At 43.0% G+C, this 17,066-nt stretch overlaps 1 protein-coding gene across 1 annotated transcript; it reads right to left on the bottom strand.

Annotated features, from left to right (window-relative positions):
- Nucleotides 1–713: 713 nt before the first annotated feature.
- On the bottom strand, nucleotides 714–15,325 carry LOC129846405 (peripheral myelin protein 22-like). Its single transcript, XM_055914335.1, has 5 exons — nucleotides 15,135–15,325; nucleotides 14,233–14,322; nucleotides 11,366–11,459; nucleotides 4,168–4,308; nucleotides 714–2,104 (listed from the first exon to the last, which is right to left on the bottom strand). Exons 2-5 carry the CDS (start codon nucleotides 14,308–14,310, stop codon nucleotides 1,947–1,949), a joined length of 471 nt encoding a protein of 156 aa, XP_055770310.1. The 5' UTR covers nucleotides 14,311–14,322; nucleotides 15,135–15,325; the 3' UTR covers nucleotides 714–1,946.
- Nucleotides 15,326–17,066: the final 1,741 nt, after the last annotated feature.

Here is a 17,066-nt window from a genome sequence, read left to right as displayed (position 1 = left end):
TTTGAAAAATGTGGCAAAGTGTAAAGAGAGAGCTGTTGAGAGAGCTGCATACCACGTCAAACATATTTTTGATGGACTTTCAATTATTCTCGCCAAATGGGTTCCTCAGCTGTTAACCTCTGCACTACAGCGCCACCCTGTGGTGCAGATCAGTACTGAAGCTGTGTCAATCAGCCCAGTTCTCAGAGGTTGAATGATCACGCCAAAACAAGTTCTCACAGATGAATTAGACATTCATCCATGTTTCTCTCACGTCAAATTTTGAAATTGTTTCAAATGTCAAATTTCGAAGTGTTCGGTTAAGGTTAGGCGTTGATTCTGAATGGTAAAGTTTAGACGTTAACTCAGAATGGTTAAGGTAATGTTAAGCTTTGTGAAAAGGCTTCGAACAAAAATGTCAAAGACAACTTTCCATCAGTGGATTGAAACATGCAACCAGAGGATCCAGAGGCAGATACTTACGTTCGTTCCCAACGCCCAAAACCAAAGCCTTCTTCAAGGTTAGACGGCTCACTCTTGCCCTGTAGTGGCCGGTTTCATCTCCCGACGTCCTCAGACATGGACGGACGTGGACTACTGACTTGTATCACGGGTGACCTGGCTGCATGCCAAGCAAGTAGACCTTCTTTCAACGCTTTTATTTATCAGAATATAGACATGAAAACGGCAGATTTCTTTTTCCAGATTGGACAGAAAGGGCCCCCAGTCAGTAACATTGTTCAAATCATTTAATAGCAACACAAAACAAGTAGGCTATACAATTCAAGCGTTGTTAAAACGAATTAATAACAACATCAGCAAGTAGGATATACAGTAGAAGAACGGCAGATACAAAACACCATTTTCAGTTCAGAATCTTAATAGACAATACAGGACAGTACAAAGACAAAGTAGTAATGGTTATGAACAAAATTATAATTAGTTGGTTCTACTGAAACACATCCCCATTTTCCTTCATCAAGAAAACTGATGTTGTTGATGGAGTCACTTTGTCTGAAGGATTTGAGGAGCCTGATTGCCAGTCTGTTCTTGCCTTCAAGACAACTATTTATGGAATTGTCTTGTTTGGCTTGACAAGGACAAGCTAGGAGTTGACACTACACTTTAGTAAAGCAAAAATAAATGTTTAAAAGGCTTTAAACATGTGGTCTTTTTTACTAAAAGCTGATATCACAGCTTTATCTCTTTGGCACGGAGGAGAAAGTATGAAACAAACAAGCTCTGACAATGAACTGAGCTCAACAAAGCAACTCGACAAAACTATGTACAAAAGGTCATGTAAAAAGTGTTATAAATATGTCTAAAACCATAGACACTATGTGCATCTTTACACTGTAACACGGGCTGTCTGTTCTCCTCTGTAGTTCCCTCACACGTGGCTGTCAGTGGAGGCTGCTGAGGGGAGGACGGATCATAATAAAAGACGGAACTGCGCAAATTGAATGGTTTCCATGGTTTCCATGTGTTTGATGTATTTGAAACCATTCCACTGATTCCGCTTCAGTCATGACCACCTGTGATTGGTTTGTATAATGTAGACTTGGGTTCACATATGATTTGTTTTCTTACAAATGCCTTAGCTGGGCTTGATGGAGCTTGCCTGGCACAATGAAACCAATGGAATAATCCCAAAGGTGCAAACACTCAATCTAACCAACGGCTCAAAGTATTTGATGGAAAACAAACACTATGTGAACCATTTATCCTCCCCTCACCAGCCTCCTCTGGTGGTCAGTGGGCACAGCATGGTTGTGGTCAATTCAATTCCATTTGAATTTCTATCAATTCAGAAAGTAAACCTCATGAAGAAGCATTGAAGAGAACTGGAATGGTAGTGTATTTCCTGAATTGACTGGAATTCTAACAGAATTGACCCGAACCCTGGGACACAGTGCTGTGTTCTGCTGCTGCTGGTGGTATGAGGTCTTAACCTCAGCCTCCCTCCCTCATTCCCTCTTCCTCAGTACGATGTAGATGAGACCACTGACCAGACACAGAGGGAAGGACACCCAGGCCAAGATGTAGGCAAAGCCGAACGCAGCTTCCCCCTCCCTATCCGGACTCATTACCGTGTAGATTATAGCTCCACACATCACAAACAGACCTGGGGAGAGACAGAGAGACAGAGAGACAGAGATACAGAGAGAGAGAGAGACAGAGAGAGAGAGACAGAGAGAGAGAGAGACAGAGAGAGAGAGAGACAGAGAGACAGAGAGACAGAGAGACAGAGAGGGACGGGAGAGAAAGAGACGGGAGAGCAACGGGAGAGAAAGAGACGGGAGAGCAAGGAGGAACAGAGAGAGGAGGGAGAGCAGGGAGGGAAAGAGAGAGACGAGAGAGCAGAAAAAAAGGCATGGCTAGTTTCAGACTGTTGGAGATCATCAAGTTGAAGCACCTAATATTTTGTAACAGACTTGGTTATGTTCTATATTAGAGGGGAGGGGCTGAATCTGCTAGTTTCCGTGCCCATGTGCAGAAAATGCATTTTTGAATCCAGCCACCTCTGCCCACTAAAGAAAATGGAATATATCTAGCACAAGATGTAGTTTGGTTCCAACTAAGAGATTATGACAGTAAACCAACCCTGATAGGAAGGCACCTAACTTTGAGACAGTTAACCAACCCTCATAGTATAGGACATACCACTGAGATAGTTAACCAACCCTCGTAGTAAGGGATCTAACACTGAGACAGTTAACCAACCCTCGTAGTAAGGGATCTAACACTGAGACAGTTAACCAACCCTCGTAGTAAGGGACCTAACACTGAGACAGTTAACCAACCCTCGTAGTAAGGGACCTAACACTGAGACATTTAACCAACCCTCGTAGTAAGGGACCTAACACTGAGACAGTTAACCAACCCTCGTAGTAAGGGACCTAACACTGAGACATTTAACCAACCCTCGTAGTAAGGGACCTAACACTGAGACAGTTAACCAACCCTCATAGTAAGGGATCTAACACTGAGACAGTTAACCAACCCTCGTAGTAAGGGATCTAACACTGAGACAGTTAACCAACCCTCGTAGTAAGGGACCTAACACTGAGACAGTTAACCAACCCTCATAGTAAGGGACCTAACACTGAGACAGTTAACGAACCCTCGTAGTAAGGGATCTAACACTGAGACAGTTAACCAACCCTCGTAGGAAGGCACCTAACTTTGAGACAGTTAACCAACCCTCATAGTATAGGACATACCACTGAGATAGTTAACCAACCCTCGTAGTAAGGGATCTAACACTGAGACAGTTAACCAACCCTCGTAGTAAGGGATCTAACATTGAGATAGTTAACCAACCCTTGTTGTAAGGGATCTAACATTGGGGCAGTTAACCAACCCTCGTAGTAAGGGATCTAACACTGAGACAGTTAACCAACCCTTGTAGTAAGGGATCTAAGACTGAGACAGTTAACCAACCCTCGTAGTAAGGGATCTAACACTGAGATAGTTAACTAACCCTCGTATTAAGGGATCTAACACTGAGACAGTTAACCAACCCTCGTATTAAGGGATCTAAGACTGAGACAGTTAACCAACCCTCGTAGTAAGGGATCTAACACTGAGACAGTTAACCAACCCTCGTAGTAAGGGACCTAACACTGAGACAGTTAACCAACCCTCGTAGTAAGGGATCTAACACTGAGACAGTTAACCAACCCTCACAGTAAGGGACCTAACACTGAGACAGTTAACCAACCCTCGTAGTAAGGGATCTAACATTGAGATAGTTAACCAACCCTCGTAGTAAGGGACCTAACACTGAGACAGTTAACCAACCCTCGTAGTAAGGGATCTAACACTGAGACAGTTAACCAACCCTCGTATTAAGGGACAGTGGTCACATGGGGCCGCCTCCCACTTTGACCTGAGCTATAACATGTCTGTCTTTTAAACATTCAGTTTTTCCCCCAGATCATTTTCCTGCCTGGGCGGTAAGCCCCGCAGAACAACATCCAGGCCCTCTTCTCAGCAACATTGTTAGTTGATGCCAGTATAAGACAACTTTGTATAAACCGGGGGACCCGGCTAGATTAGACAATCAGGGTGATGTGATGTGATACTCACTGGCCAACAAGACCAACAACTTTATGAAGAGTCTATGTAGGCCTTTATAAAGGGGTTATGAAGACTTCATTAAGCCTTATTAGTGGTCGTACTCACTGGCGAGGATCTGGAAGACGGCGGTGAAGAAGAAGCGTCCTCCTTTGACCAGGGTGAAGAGCTGACACATGAAGAAGACCAGAGAGAAGAGGCAGAACAGCACTGACAGGACCATGAGGGCCTGAACCGCCTGGATCCAGTCTGAAGAGAGGAGACAGAGGAGGTTGAACATGACTTATAACCAGAGGTGGGCAGGTTACTTCCTACATGTAGTCTGTTACAGTTACGTGTCCAGAATTGTATTCACTATTGTAACTTTTGGATTACCCCACTAACCTAATCTAACTCACTCTAACCTAATCTGATTACCCATTAATCGACATCTATTGTAAGATAGATCCAGTTTACATAGCTGGCCATACACTGAGTTTACAAAACATTATGAACACTGAGAGGTTAAACAAGACCAACAGACTGAATTTATCAGGACATGGACTCTACAAGGTGTGGAAAGTGTTCCACAGGGATGCTGGCTCAGGTTGACTCCAATGCTTCCCACAGTGGTGTCAAGTTGTCTGGATGTCCTTTGGGTGGTGGACCATTCTTGATACACACGGGAAACTGTTGAGCATGAAAACCCCAGCATCGTAGCAGTTCTTGACACAAACCAGTACGGCTAGCGCCTTTCTACCCCTTTCAAAGGCACTTACACATTGTGTCTTGCCCATTCACCCTCTGAATCGAACACATACATGATCCATGTCTTAATTGTCTCAATGCTTAAATATCCTTCTTTAACCTGTTTCCTCTCTTTCATCAACAATGATCGTGGATTTGACAAGTGACATCAATAAGGGGTCATAGCTTTCACCTGGATTCACCTGGTCTATCTACATTATGTAAAGAGCATGTGGTCTTCATGTTTTGTATACTCAGTTTATATCATTCATTTAAGTCCTGAAATGGATGTAGCAACTACAGATTGCCCTTTTAAGTCTATCAAAGGTCTACGTGTTTTAAAATGTCTCCATTAGGCCTATGGATGTTTTTTTTTTAATCTGCACGAATTAGATTGAGCAATAAAAGCCTCACTTGTTTTTGCCAGTATGGAGCACAATGTCACAGAGGACTTCAGAAGAGAGGAACTCCCTCAAACTGTTATTCCACAGGCTGGGATACACCTCAGACTGTTATTCCACAGGCTGGGATCCACCTCAGACTGTTATTCCACAGGCTGGGATCCACCTCAAACTGTTATTCCACAGGCTGGGATCCACCTCAAACTGTTATTCCACAGGCTGGGATCCACCTCAAACTGTTATTCCACAGGCTGGGATCCACCTCAAACTGTTATTCCACAGGCTGGGATCCACCTCAGACTGTTATTCCACAGGCTGGGATCCACCTCAGACTGTTATTCCACAGGCTGGGATCCACCTCAGACTGTTATTCCACAGGCTGGGATCCACCTCAAACTGTTATTCCACAGGCTGGGATCCACCTCAAACTGTTATTCCACAGGCTGGGATCCACCTCAAACTGTAATTCCACAGGCTGGGATCCACCTCAAACTGTTATTCCACAGGCTGGGATCCACCTCAGACTGTTATTCCACAGGCTGGGATCCACCTCAGACTGTTATTCCACAGGCTGGGATCCACCTCAAACTCTTATTCCACAGGCTGGGATCCACCTCAAACTGTTATTCCAAAGAGTGGGATCCACCTCAAACTGTTATTCCACAGGCTGGGATCCACCTCAAACTGTTATTCCACAGGCTGGGATCCACCTCAAACTGTTATTCCACAGGCTGGGATCCACCTCAAACTGTTATTCCACAGGCTGGGATCCACCTCAAACTGTTATTCCACAGGCTGGGATCCACCTCAAACTGTTATTCCACAGGCTGGGATCCACCTCAAACTGTTATTCCACAGGCTGGGATCCACCTCAAACTGTTATTCCACAGAGTGGGATCCACCTCAAACTGTTATTCCACAGGCTGGGATCCACCTCAAACTGTTATTCCACAGGCTGGGATCCACCTCAAACTGTTATTCCACAGGCTGGGATACACCTCAGACTGTTATTCCACAGGCTGGGATCCACCTCAAACTGTTATCCCACAGGCTGGGATCCACCTCAAACTGTTATTCCACAGGCTGGGATCCACCTCAGACTGTTATTCCACAGGCTGGGATCCACCTCAAACTCTTATTCCACAGGCTGGGATCCACCTCAAACTGTTATTCCACAGGCTGGGATCCACCTCAAACTGTTATTCCACAGGCTGGGATCCACCTCAAACTGTTATTCCACAGGCTGGGATCCACACTATACAGCTGTTGCAAGAGCACTTTTTTCATTGTTGGTTGTAAAAACAATGATTGATAGGCAGCTTAAGCTTCTTCACCAATGTATTTAAACCTAATAACGGTTGAATTGAACAGCCATCCACAACAACCACAATCCGTACGACGTAAATAACTAAATGAGAGAGTAGCAGTGTGGTTCATATCAATACGCTATGTAGATATCATTAATAAGGGATATCAGTATCACCCGTAGACAACACCACTGCTGTCATCCTGACCTCAAAGCGTTTATTCAAGTTGGATAATCTTTGGATGCTGACAGCAATCACACCATTGGAAGACATAGCTTGGACTGTAGCCTACAAAAATCCATTCCTGCTCTTTTCCCGCGATCCATCAAACACATCTGGTGTGTCATCATAGTGGTCTCTGACATCATAGTGGTCTCTGACATCATAGTGGTCTCTGACTTGTGGTCAGACTCACTCAGACGGAATAAATTTAAACTTGTGCCTTTTTTCAAAGCTAATTTGAATATCATTGATAAAACAGAATGGTGTCAAAGATTTTTTTACACAAACATCCTTTCTGAATTTAAAAGTAATCCTAGAAGTAATCATTTAGTTCTTCAAAATTATCTGTAATCTGATTACAATGTTTTTGCTGGTAAAGTAACAGATTACAGTTCGTTTTTTTTTTGTAATCTGTTACTTGTACCCGATTGCATGTAAGCCTTCACTCCCCAACCCTACATATAACCTAACAGAATTTTTATATAACATAGAGTAGCACAACATATCAAAACATGAACACCTAACTCCTGATAGGTGGTAGGCTGGCTTACTGTAAAGCACTTTGTGACAAATGTTGCTGTAAAATGGGCTAAATGAATGAATATGATTGGCTGATTAACTGATAACAGAGCTGGAGATTGTCATCATGTAAAATCTCATTATTCGATACAAGTTGGATGAGAGTGTTGGCTACACAGAATGCAGTATCACTACTGTCCTCTAGGCGGATAATGATAGTTTGTCCTCTAGGTGGATAATGATAGTTTGACCTCTAGGTGGATAATGATAGTTTGTCCTCTAGGTGGATAATGATAGTTTGACCTCTAGGTGGATAATGATAGTTTGACCTCTAGGTGGATAATGATAGTTTGACCTCTAGGTGGATAATGATAGTTTGACCTCTAGGTAGATAATGATAGTTTGACCTCTCGGTGGATAATGATAGTTTGACCTCTAGGTGGATAATGATAGTTTGACCTCTAGGTGGATAATGATAGTTTGTCCTCTAGGTCGATAATGATAGTTTGACCTCTAGGTGGATAATGATAGTTTGTCCTCTAGGCGGATAATGATAGTTTGACTTCTAGGTGGATAATGATAGTTTGACCTCTAGGTGGATAATGATAGTTTGACCTCTAGGTGGATAATGATAGTTTGACCTCTAGGTGGATAATGATAGTTTGTCCTCTAGGTGGATATTGATAGTTTGACCTCTAGCTGGATATTGATAGTTTGACCTCTAGGTGGATAATGATAGTTTGACCTCTAGGTGGATAATGATAGTTTGACCTCTAGGTGGATAATGATAGTTTGTCCTCTAGGTGGATATTGATAGTTTGACCTCTAGCTGGATATTGATAGTTTGACCTCTAGCTGGATATTGATAGTTTGACGTTTAGGTGGATAATGATAGTTTGACCTCTAGGTGGATAATGATAGTTTGACATTTAGGTGGATAATGATAGTTTGACCTCTAGCTGGATATTGATAGTTTGACCACTAGGTGGATAATGATAGTTTGACCTCCAGCTGGATAGTGGATAGTGCTAGTAGAGACGGTAGAGAAAGCAAGACACCCCACACCCTCATGTTGTCTGGTAGGGGCGGGGCCACTCTGGTCTACTTATTGGCCAGCCCCGCAGATGGAGATTCTTGTCAGAGCGGGGCGGTGGGGGCGAGCGGGAGGGGACGATAATTAGACCAGAGCAAGCTCTTCCCTCTCTGGTGTGAGATATTATGGAGGAACAGTCAGCATGCCAGATATTATGGAGGAACAGTCAACATGCCAGATATTATGGAGGAACAGTCAGCATGCCAGATATTATGGAGGAACAGTCAACATGCCAGATATTATGGAGGAACAGTCAGCATGCCAGATATTATGGAGGAACAGTCAGCATGCCAGATATTATGGAGGAACAGTCAACATGCCAGATATTATGGAGGAACAGTCAGCATGCCAGATATTATGGAGGAACAGTCAGCATGCCAGATATTATGGAGGAACAGTCAGCATGCCAGATATTATGGAGGAACAGTCAACATGCCAGATATTATGGAGGAACAGTCAGCATGCCAGATATTATGGAGGAACAGTCAACATGCCAGATATTATGGAGGAACAGTCAGCATGCCAGATATTATGGAGGAACAGTCAACATGCCAGATATTATGGAGGAACAGTCAGCATGCCAGATATTATGGAGGAACAGTCAGCATGCCAGATATTATGGAGGAACAGTCAGCATGCCAGATATTATGGAGGAACAGTCAATATGCCAGATATTATGGAGGAACAGTCAACATGCCAGATATTATGGAGGAACAGTCAGCATGCCAGATATTATGGAGGAAGTCAGCATGCCAGATATTATGGAGGAACAGTCAACATGCCAGATATTATGGAGGAACAGTCAGCATGCCAGATATTATGGAGGAACAGTCAGCATGCCAGATATTATGGAGGAACAGTCAACATGACAGATATTATGGAGGAACAGTCAACATGCCAGATATTATGGAGGAACAGTCAGCATGCCAGATATTATGGAGGAACAGTCAACATGCCAGATATTACGGAGGAACAGTCAGCATGCCAGATATTACGGAGGAACAGTCAGCATGCCAGATATTATGGAGGAACAGTCAGCATGCCAGATATTATGGAGGAACAGTCAACATGCCAGATATTACGGAGGAACAGTCAGCATGCCAGATATTACGGAGAAACAGTCAGCATGCCAGATATTATGGAGGAACAGTCAGCATGCCAGATATTATGGAGGAACAGTCAGCATGCCAGATATTACGGAGGAACAGTCAGCATGCCAGATATTACGGAGGAACAGTCAGCATGCCAGATATTACGGAGGAACAGTCAGCATGCCAGATATTACGGAGGAACAGTCAGCATGCCAGATATTACGGAGGAACAGTCAGCATGCCAGATATTACGGAGGAACAGTCAGCATGCCAGATATTACGGAGGAACAGTCAGCATGCCAGATATTACGGAGGAACAGTCAGCATGCCAGATATTACGGAGGAACAGTCAGCATGCCAGATATTACGGAGGAACAGTCAGCATGCCAGATATTATGGAGGAACAGTCAACATGCCAGATATTATGGAGGAACAGTCAGCATGCCAGATATTATGGAGGAACAGTCAGCATGCCAGATATTATGGAGGAACAGTCAACATGACAGATATTATGGAGGAACAGTCAACATGCCAGATATTATGGAGGAACAGTCAGCATGCCAGATATTATGGAGGAACAGTCAACATGCCAGATATTATGGAGGAACAGTCAGCATGCCAGATATTATGGAGGAACAGTCAACATGCCAGATATTACGGAGGAACAGTCAGCATGCCAGATATTATAGAGGAACAGTCCGCATGCCAGATATTATGGAGGAACAGTCAGCATGCCAGATATTATGGAGGAACAGTCAGCATGCCAGATATTATGGAGGAACAGTCAGCATGCCAGATATTACGGAGGAACAGTCAGCATGCCAGATATTACGGAGGAACAGTCAGCATGCCAGATATTATGGAGGAACAGTCAACATGCCAGATATTACGGAGGAACAGTCAGCATGCCAGATATTACGGAGAAACAGTCAGCATGCCAGATATTATGGAGGAACAGTCAGCATGCCAGATATTATGGAGGAACAGTCAGCATGCCAGATATTACGGAGGAACAGTCAGCATGCCAGATATTATGGATGAACAGTCAGCATGCCAGATATTACGGAGGAACAGTCAGCATGCCAGATATTACGGAGGAACAGTCAGCATGCCAGATATACGGAGGAACAGTCAGCATGCCAGATATTACGGAGGAACAGTCAGCATGCCAGATATTACGGAGGAACAGTCAGCATGCCAGATATTATGGAGGAACAGTCAGCATGCCAGATATTATGGAGGAACAGTCAACATGCCAGATATTATGGAGGAACAGTCAGCATGCCAGATATTATGGAGGAACAGTCAACATGACAGATATTATGGAGGAACAGTCAACATGCCAGATATTATGGATGAACAGTCAGCATGCCAGATATTATGGAGGAACAGTCAACATGCCAGATATTACGGAGGAACAGTCAGCATGCCAGATATTATAGAGGAACAGTCAGCATGCCAGATATTATGGAGGAACAGTCAGCATGCCAGATATTATGGAGGAACAGTCAGCATGCCAGATATTACGGAGGAACAGTCAGCATGCCAGATATTACGGAGGAACAGTCAGCATGCCAGATATTATGGAGGAACAGTCAGCATGCCAGATATTATGGAGGAACAGTCAACATGCCAGATATTACGGAGGAACAGTCAGCATGCCAGATATTACGGAGAAACAGTCAGCATGCCAGATATTATGGAGGAACAGTCAGCATGCCAGATATTACGGAGGAACAGTCAGCATGCCAGATATTACGGAGGAACAGTCAGCATGCCAGATATTACAGAGGAATCGTGAGCTCATGTGGGAAAAGCATGCTCATGCGAGACAGGAAAGGCCCCACTTAGACAGACAGGAACCTTGTCCATGTTTTTCAATGGTAAACCATCTGAGTAAAATATGTTATTTATCCACCATCTTAGGTGCTGGTGTCTTAGACAAACCTTCATTGCTGGCAGAACTGCAGTGATATGCTCCGTTAGTAGTGAGACAGCTGTACCACAGGTCAGTATTCTTGGTTCCTCCTACTGTCCAGGCCTGGAACACAACACAATGAATATAAACGACACACCCACAACACAATGAATGTAAACGACACACCCACAACACAATGAATATAAACGACACACCCACAACACAATGAATATAAACGACACACCCACAACACAATGAATATAAACGACACACCCACAACACAATGAATATAAACGACACACCCACAACACAATGAATATAAACAACACACCCACAACACAATGAATATAAACGACACACCCACAACACAATGAATATAAACGACACACCCACAACACAATGAATATAAACGACACACCCACAACACAATGAATATAAACGACACACCCACAACACAATGAATATAAACGACACACCCACAACACAATGAATATAAACAACACACCCACAACACAATGAATATAAACGACACACCCACAACACAATGAATATAAACGACACACCCACAACACAATGAATATAAACGACACACCCACAACACAATGAATGTAAACGACACACCCACAACACAATGAATATAAACGACACACCCACAACACAATGAATATAAACGAAACACCCACAACACAATGAATATAAACGACACACCCACAACACTACACAGCATTACGCATCGAAGACCCAGCCACATCCATAGACTCTGTTTCAGTACACGACACACTGATATCACACACACAGATGCACTTGGCTGCAGTAAGAAAGCCATCTCTATCTACGCCCATTCGACATAGCTTACATATAAGTCTTTATTACTTCTAAGCAAAATAACTTTTTGGGTTCTCAGATGCTTACAATAATCTTTTGATTATTGCTTGAACAGTCGCTAAGCAGTTGTTAGCTAGAATTAGTAACGCTCGATGATATAGTCTTTACATATATATATATAATTGATATACTGTATATATATATATATATATATCATTGATATACTGTATATATATATATATATATATCATTGACATATTGTTATATATATATATAGCCGTTCTATACGAACGCCGCATTGTTCTGCCACCAACTTGCGTGCAGCAATGTTTGCAAACACAGAAAGGGGTCTATAGTATGTATTTAAAACACAGAACATCCAGCCACATCTATAATACAGCTTTAAAACACAGAAGACCCAGCCACATCTATAATACAGCTTTAAAACACAGAACATCCAGCCACATCATTAAATACAGCGTTAAAACACAGATCACCCAGCCACATCTATAATACAGCTTTACAACACAGATCACCCAGCCACATCTATAATACAGCATTAAAACACAGATCACCCAGCCACATCTATAATACAGCTTTAAAACACAGAACATCCAGCCACATCTATAATACAGCGTTAAAACACAGAACACCCAGCCACATCTATAATACAGCTTTAAAACCCAGAACACCCAGCCGCATCTATAATACAGCTTTAAAACACAGATCACCCAGCCACATCTATAATACAGCTTTAAAACACAGAACACCAAGCCACATCTATAATACAGCTTTAAAACACAGATCACCTAGCCACATCTATAATACAGCGTTAAAACACAGAACATCAAGCCACACCACACCCAGGTCCATCGTAACACTACATACACCCATCACCACACCCAGGTCCATCGTAACACTACATACACCCATCACCACACCCAGGTCCATCGTAACACTACACACACCCATCACCACACCCAGGTCCATCGTAACACTACATACACCCATCACCACACCCAGGTCCATCGTAACACTACATACACCCATCACCACACCCAGGTCCATCGTAACACTACATACACCCATCACCACACCCAGGTCCATCGTAACACTACATACACCCATCACCACACCCAGGTCCATCGTAACACTACATACACCCATCACCACACCCAGGTCCATCGTAACACTACATACACCCATCACCACACCCAGGTCCATCGTAACACTACATACACCCATCACCACACCCAGGTCCATCGTAACACTACATACACCCATCACCACACCCAGGTCCATCGTAACACTACATACACCCATCACCACACCCAGGTCCATCGTAACACTACATACACCCATCACCACACCCATGTTCAAATAGTATTGTTTACTTTCTGAAACTTTAGCTTGATCTGGCTCGTCTGGGCACAATGGAACCAATCACATAATATAGTGTAGTCCTAAAAGTGCAATCAACCACTCCCATCTGGCGTGATTCAGGTTCAATCCGATGCTGAACTATTTGAACCCAGGTCTGACACATGAGTTAATTGAAGAGGCCCTGCCCTGTTCCAGATGGTTAAACAAGGCTGGATAGCCCCTATTGACTACACTGACTTACTAACACACACACACACACACACACACACACACACACACACACACACACACACACACACACACACACACACACACACACACACACACACACACACACACACACACACACACACACACACACACACACACACACACACACAGCTATAGTACAGTAGGCAGCAATATCATAGTTACTCACATTGTATTACAGTAGGGTAAAGTTAACAATATCATAGTTACTCACATTGTATTACAGTAGGGTAAAGTTAACAATATCATAGTTACTCACATTGTATTACAGTAGGGTAAAGTTAACAATATCATAGTTACTCACATTGTATTACAGTAGGGTAAAGTTAACAATATCATAGTTACTCACATTGTATTACAGTAGGGTAAAGTTAACAATATCATAGTTACTCACATTGTATTATAGTAGGGTAAAGTTAACAATATCATAGTTACTCACATTGGCAATTGTTGAGACAAACAGTAAGACCAGGATGATGAGGTGGAAGATGAGCACTCCGAGCAGAATGAGCAGCATTTTCTGATAGATCTACACGTGGAGACAAACACACAGGAACCACAGTTATCAGACCAGGCGTCTACCGTACTGATTCAGCGTCAACTATTTGAAGTGGTACTTCATATTGACACCAGGTGGAGCCAATTCCACATTTACTCATCAAACCCATTTGTTTACTTCAAATTGAAAAGTATGAATCCCGTAACATTGGAGTGGATAAAAGCACGGAGTTAGAGGAATGTCCCAACTCCTCAGGACTATAGTTTTGAGAAAAATGTAAAACATTTACAACCAATTAAACACGTACATCAATTTTATTCAAGCAGCAGATAGCATATCGTTGGGAAAATATATATATATAATCAAAAACAGTTGCACTCTACTTAGAAAGTTTCCATAGACGTTTTGAAACGACAAGTGAGTAGCATAGTTGAGATTTAAAACGAAATGCAAATCAACGCATGATCAAAACAGCTCCATATAATCTGTGGTGAAATCCACCAACGCAGCTCGGGTGTGCGTCTGTCTGGAGTGGACCGTTATTTACTAGAAGCCCTGTGACAAAATGAAACGATGAGTCGTTCAAGAGTTCTACAAACTCCCCCCAAAAAACTATTCGATTACAATTTATCACAAATAAATTCGAATAATTGATGAAAACCTAGCTGTAGGCCAATTAGATGAAAAATAAATAAACCCAACTTGATTAAACTCCAAGAATAAAGTTGATACATTCCGTTAGTGGGAGGAGGAGAAGTGAAATCAATTAAACTGTCGGGAAATTCATCCTTTAAAAGAAAAGAAAAAACGGTAAATTAAGATTCCATATTGTATCAACTTACAGAAAGCAAAGGCTGTGGTAAATGTCCCTTTAAAAATGAGTGTTAAGGAGTTTAAGGAGTTGAAGTGATCACAACTAGTGCACAGATCCCGCTGTAGATACTAAAGCACTATTCCAGATGTTCCACACCGAGCTTTTCTTTACGTGAGAACACCGCCCTACGCACGTCGCTCCGTCACTGCAGCTCGGCTCCCGCTCCAACTATCATTTGGGAACTGTTTGTTTTCCTGAACTATACAGCAGGCTGAAGGCTGCTACCAACCCCACAGTGGTATTCAGGGGAAACGTTCCTTGGAAATGGCTTAGCCAGCGTGTCGTTGTACATTACATTTTAACAAGGGTGGTTGGAGTGGAAAATAAACAAATTGGTCTCTTTTCCATGGGTATTTAATGTTTTCTTCCCACACTGCTGTAAAATCGTTCACTAAAAACACTCTTTGTAGGGACAGAAAACTAAACACACCAACTGTCTAATTTCAGTGTTCTTATTTGATCTATCACCATGTCAACCAATTCATATATTTTAAGAAAAGTATGTTTATTCTATCATCAATACTAGATTTATTGAGGCTTATGTTTGTTTTACATTCTAACAAGACAAAGTCTTAGTCCCAAATGAGACCCTGTTGCATATTATGTACTACTTTGGATCAGACTCCTATGTGCCATGGTCAAAAGTAGTGAACTGTATAGGGAATAGGGTGCCATTGGCCACAGGGCTCAGGTCTAAAGTAGTACACTACATAGGGAATAGGGGGGTATTTCGGAGGTAGTCACGCTGAGATATTACATCAGTTGGTTGAAGTGGCCCTGCCCTGTTCCACATGGTTAAACTAGACTGGATAGCCTCTATTGACACTAATTTACTGACACACACATAGACACACGGGGGGATTGGTCATCTGGCAAACATCAGATGGACTGGACCATTTTTTTGTTGGGTGGGCTGCTCGAAATTGATACACACTTAAAAAAAAATATATATATATATATATCCAAATAAAACTGTGAAAAGGTGACATGACTGGCAACGCATGGGCCTGTTAATATTTGGTTATATATATTTTTGCGCAATCTATCTGTTATACTAAAATATAATGAGCCTTTGGCTGATAAGTGGGAAATAGCCGGCTACCCCTACCAAGATGGGTCGGCCCGGTTTTCACACTGGCTGAGCTGAGGTCACGCAAACTCACATTCAAAGTCAAATGCGGTATCAGCAAAGAGACTTGTCCCGACTCAGTTAGACAGCCAAGATCAAAAACGGAAAGGATATAAAAGTAGAAAGAGCACATTCTACATTGTCACCTCACAAAACGTCCTATTTTGTGGCCGACTAAAACCATGATTAGGTCAAACAGTAAATGATCCTCATGATTCCTGTAATGAAAGTGTCTGCCATGTCGCTGTGTCTGTTACGCTGGCACCTGCTGTGACGAACGAGCCACTCTCCTCTCCACCTAAACGCTGTGTCTGTTACGCTGGCACCTGCTGTGACGAAGAGCCACTCTCCTCTCCACCTAAACGCTGTGTCTGTTACGCTGGCACCTGCTGTGACGAAGAGCCACTCTCCTCTCCACCTAAACGCTGTGTCTGTTACGCTGGCTCCTGCTGTGACGAACGAGCCACCCTCCTCTCCACCTAAACGCTGTGCCTGTTACGCTGGCTCCTGCTGTGACGAACGAGCCACCCTCCTCTCCACTCATGCACTCCAGAGATAAACATGCATTCTGATCGCATAACATTTCAAAATGCAATTGCGGGAAAAACACCGCTTTGGAAGCTTCACCCCCTCATCCCGGTGGAAGAGAAGAGGTCATCCCGGTGGAAGAGAAGAGGTCATCCCGGTGGAAGAGAAGAGGGCCTCATCCCGGTGGAAGAGAAGAGGTCATCCCGGTGGAAGAGAAGAGGGCCTCATCCCGGTGGAAGAGAA

The sequence above is a fragment of the Salvelinus fontinalis genome, unplaced genomic scaffold (genome assembly GCF_029448725.1).
Source record: "Salvelinus fontinalis isolate EN_2023a unplaced genomic scaffold, ASM2944872v1 scaffold_0526, whole genome shotgun sequence".
Taxonomy (NCBI): Eukaryota; Metazoa; Chordata; class Actinopteri; order Salmoniformes; family Salmonidae; genus Salvelinus; species Salvelinus fontinalis.
This window is presented reverse-complemented; position numbering and strand designations above follow the sequence as displayed.

Bases quoted from the DNA above. Each gene is read 5' to 3' on its own strand.
- LOC129846405 (XM_055914335.1), bottom strand. From the start codon at position 14,310: ATGCTGCTCATTCTGCTCGGAGTGCTCATCTTCCACCTCATCATCCTG. The intron at 11,460-14,232 runs GTGAGTAACTAT...GTTGTGTTCCAG, and splicing joins TTGTCTCAACAATTGCCAAT to GCCTGGACAGTAGGAGGAAC. The intron at 2,105-4,167 runs GTGAGTACGACC...GTCTCTCCCCAG, and splicing joins CGTCTTCCAGATCCTCGCCA to GTCTGTTTGTGATGTGTGGA.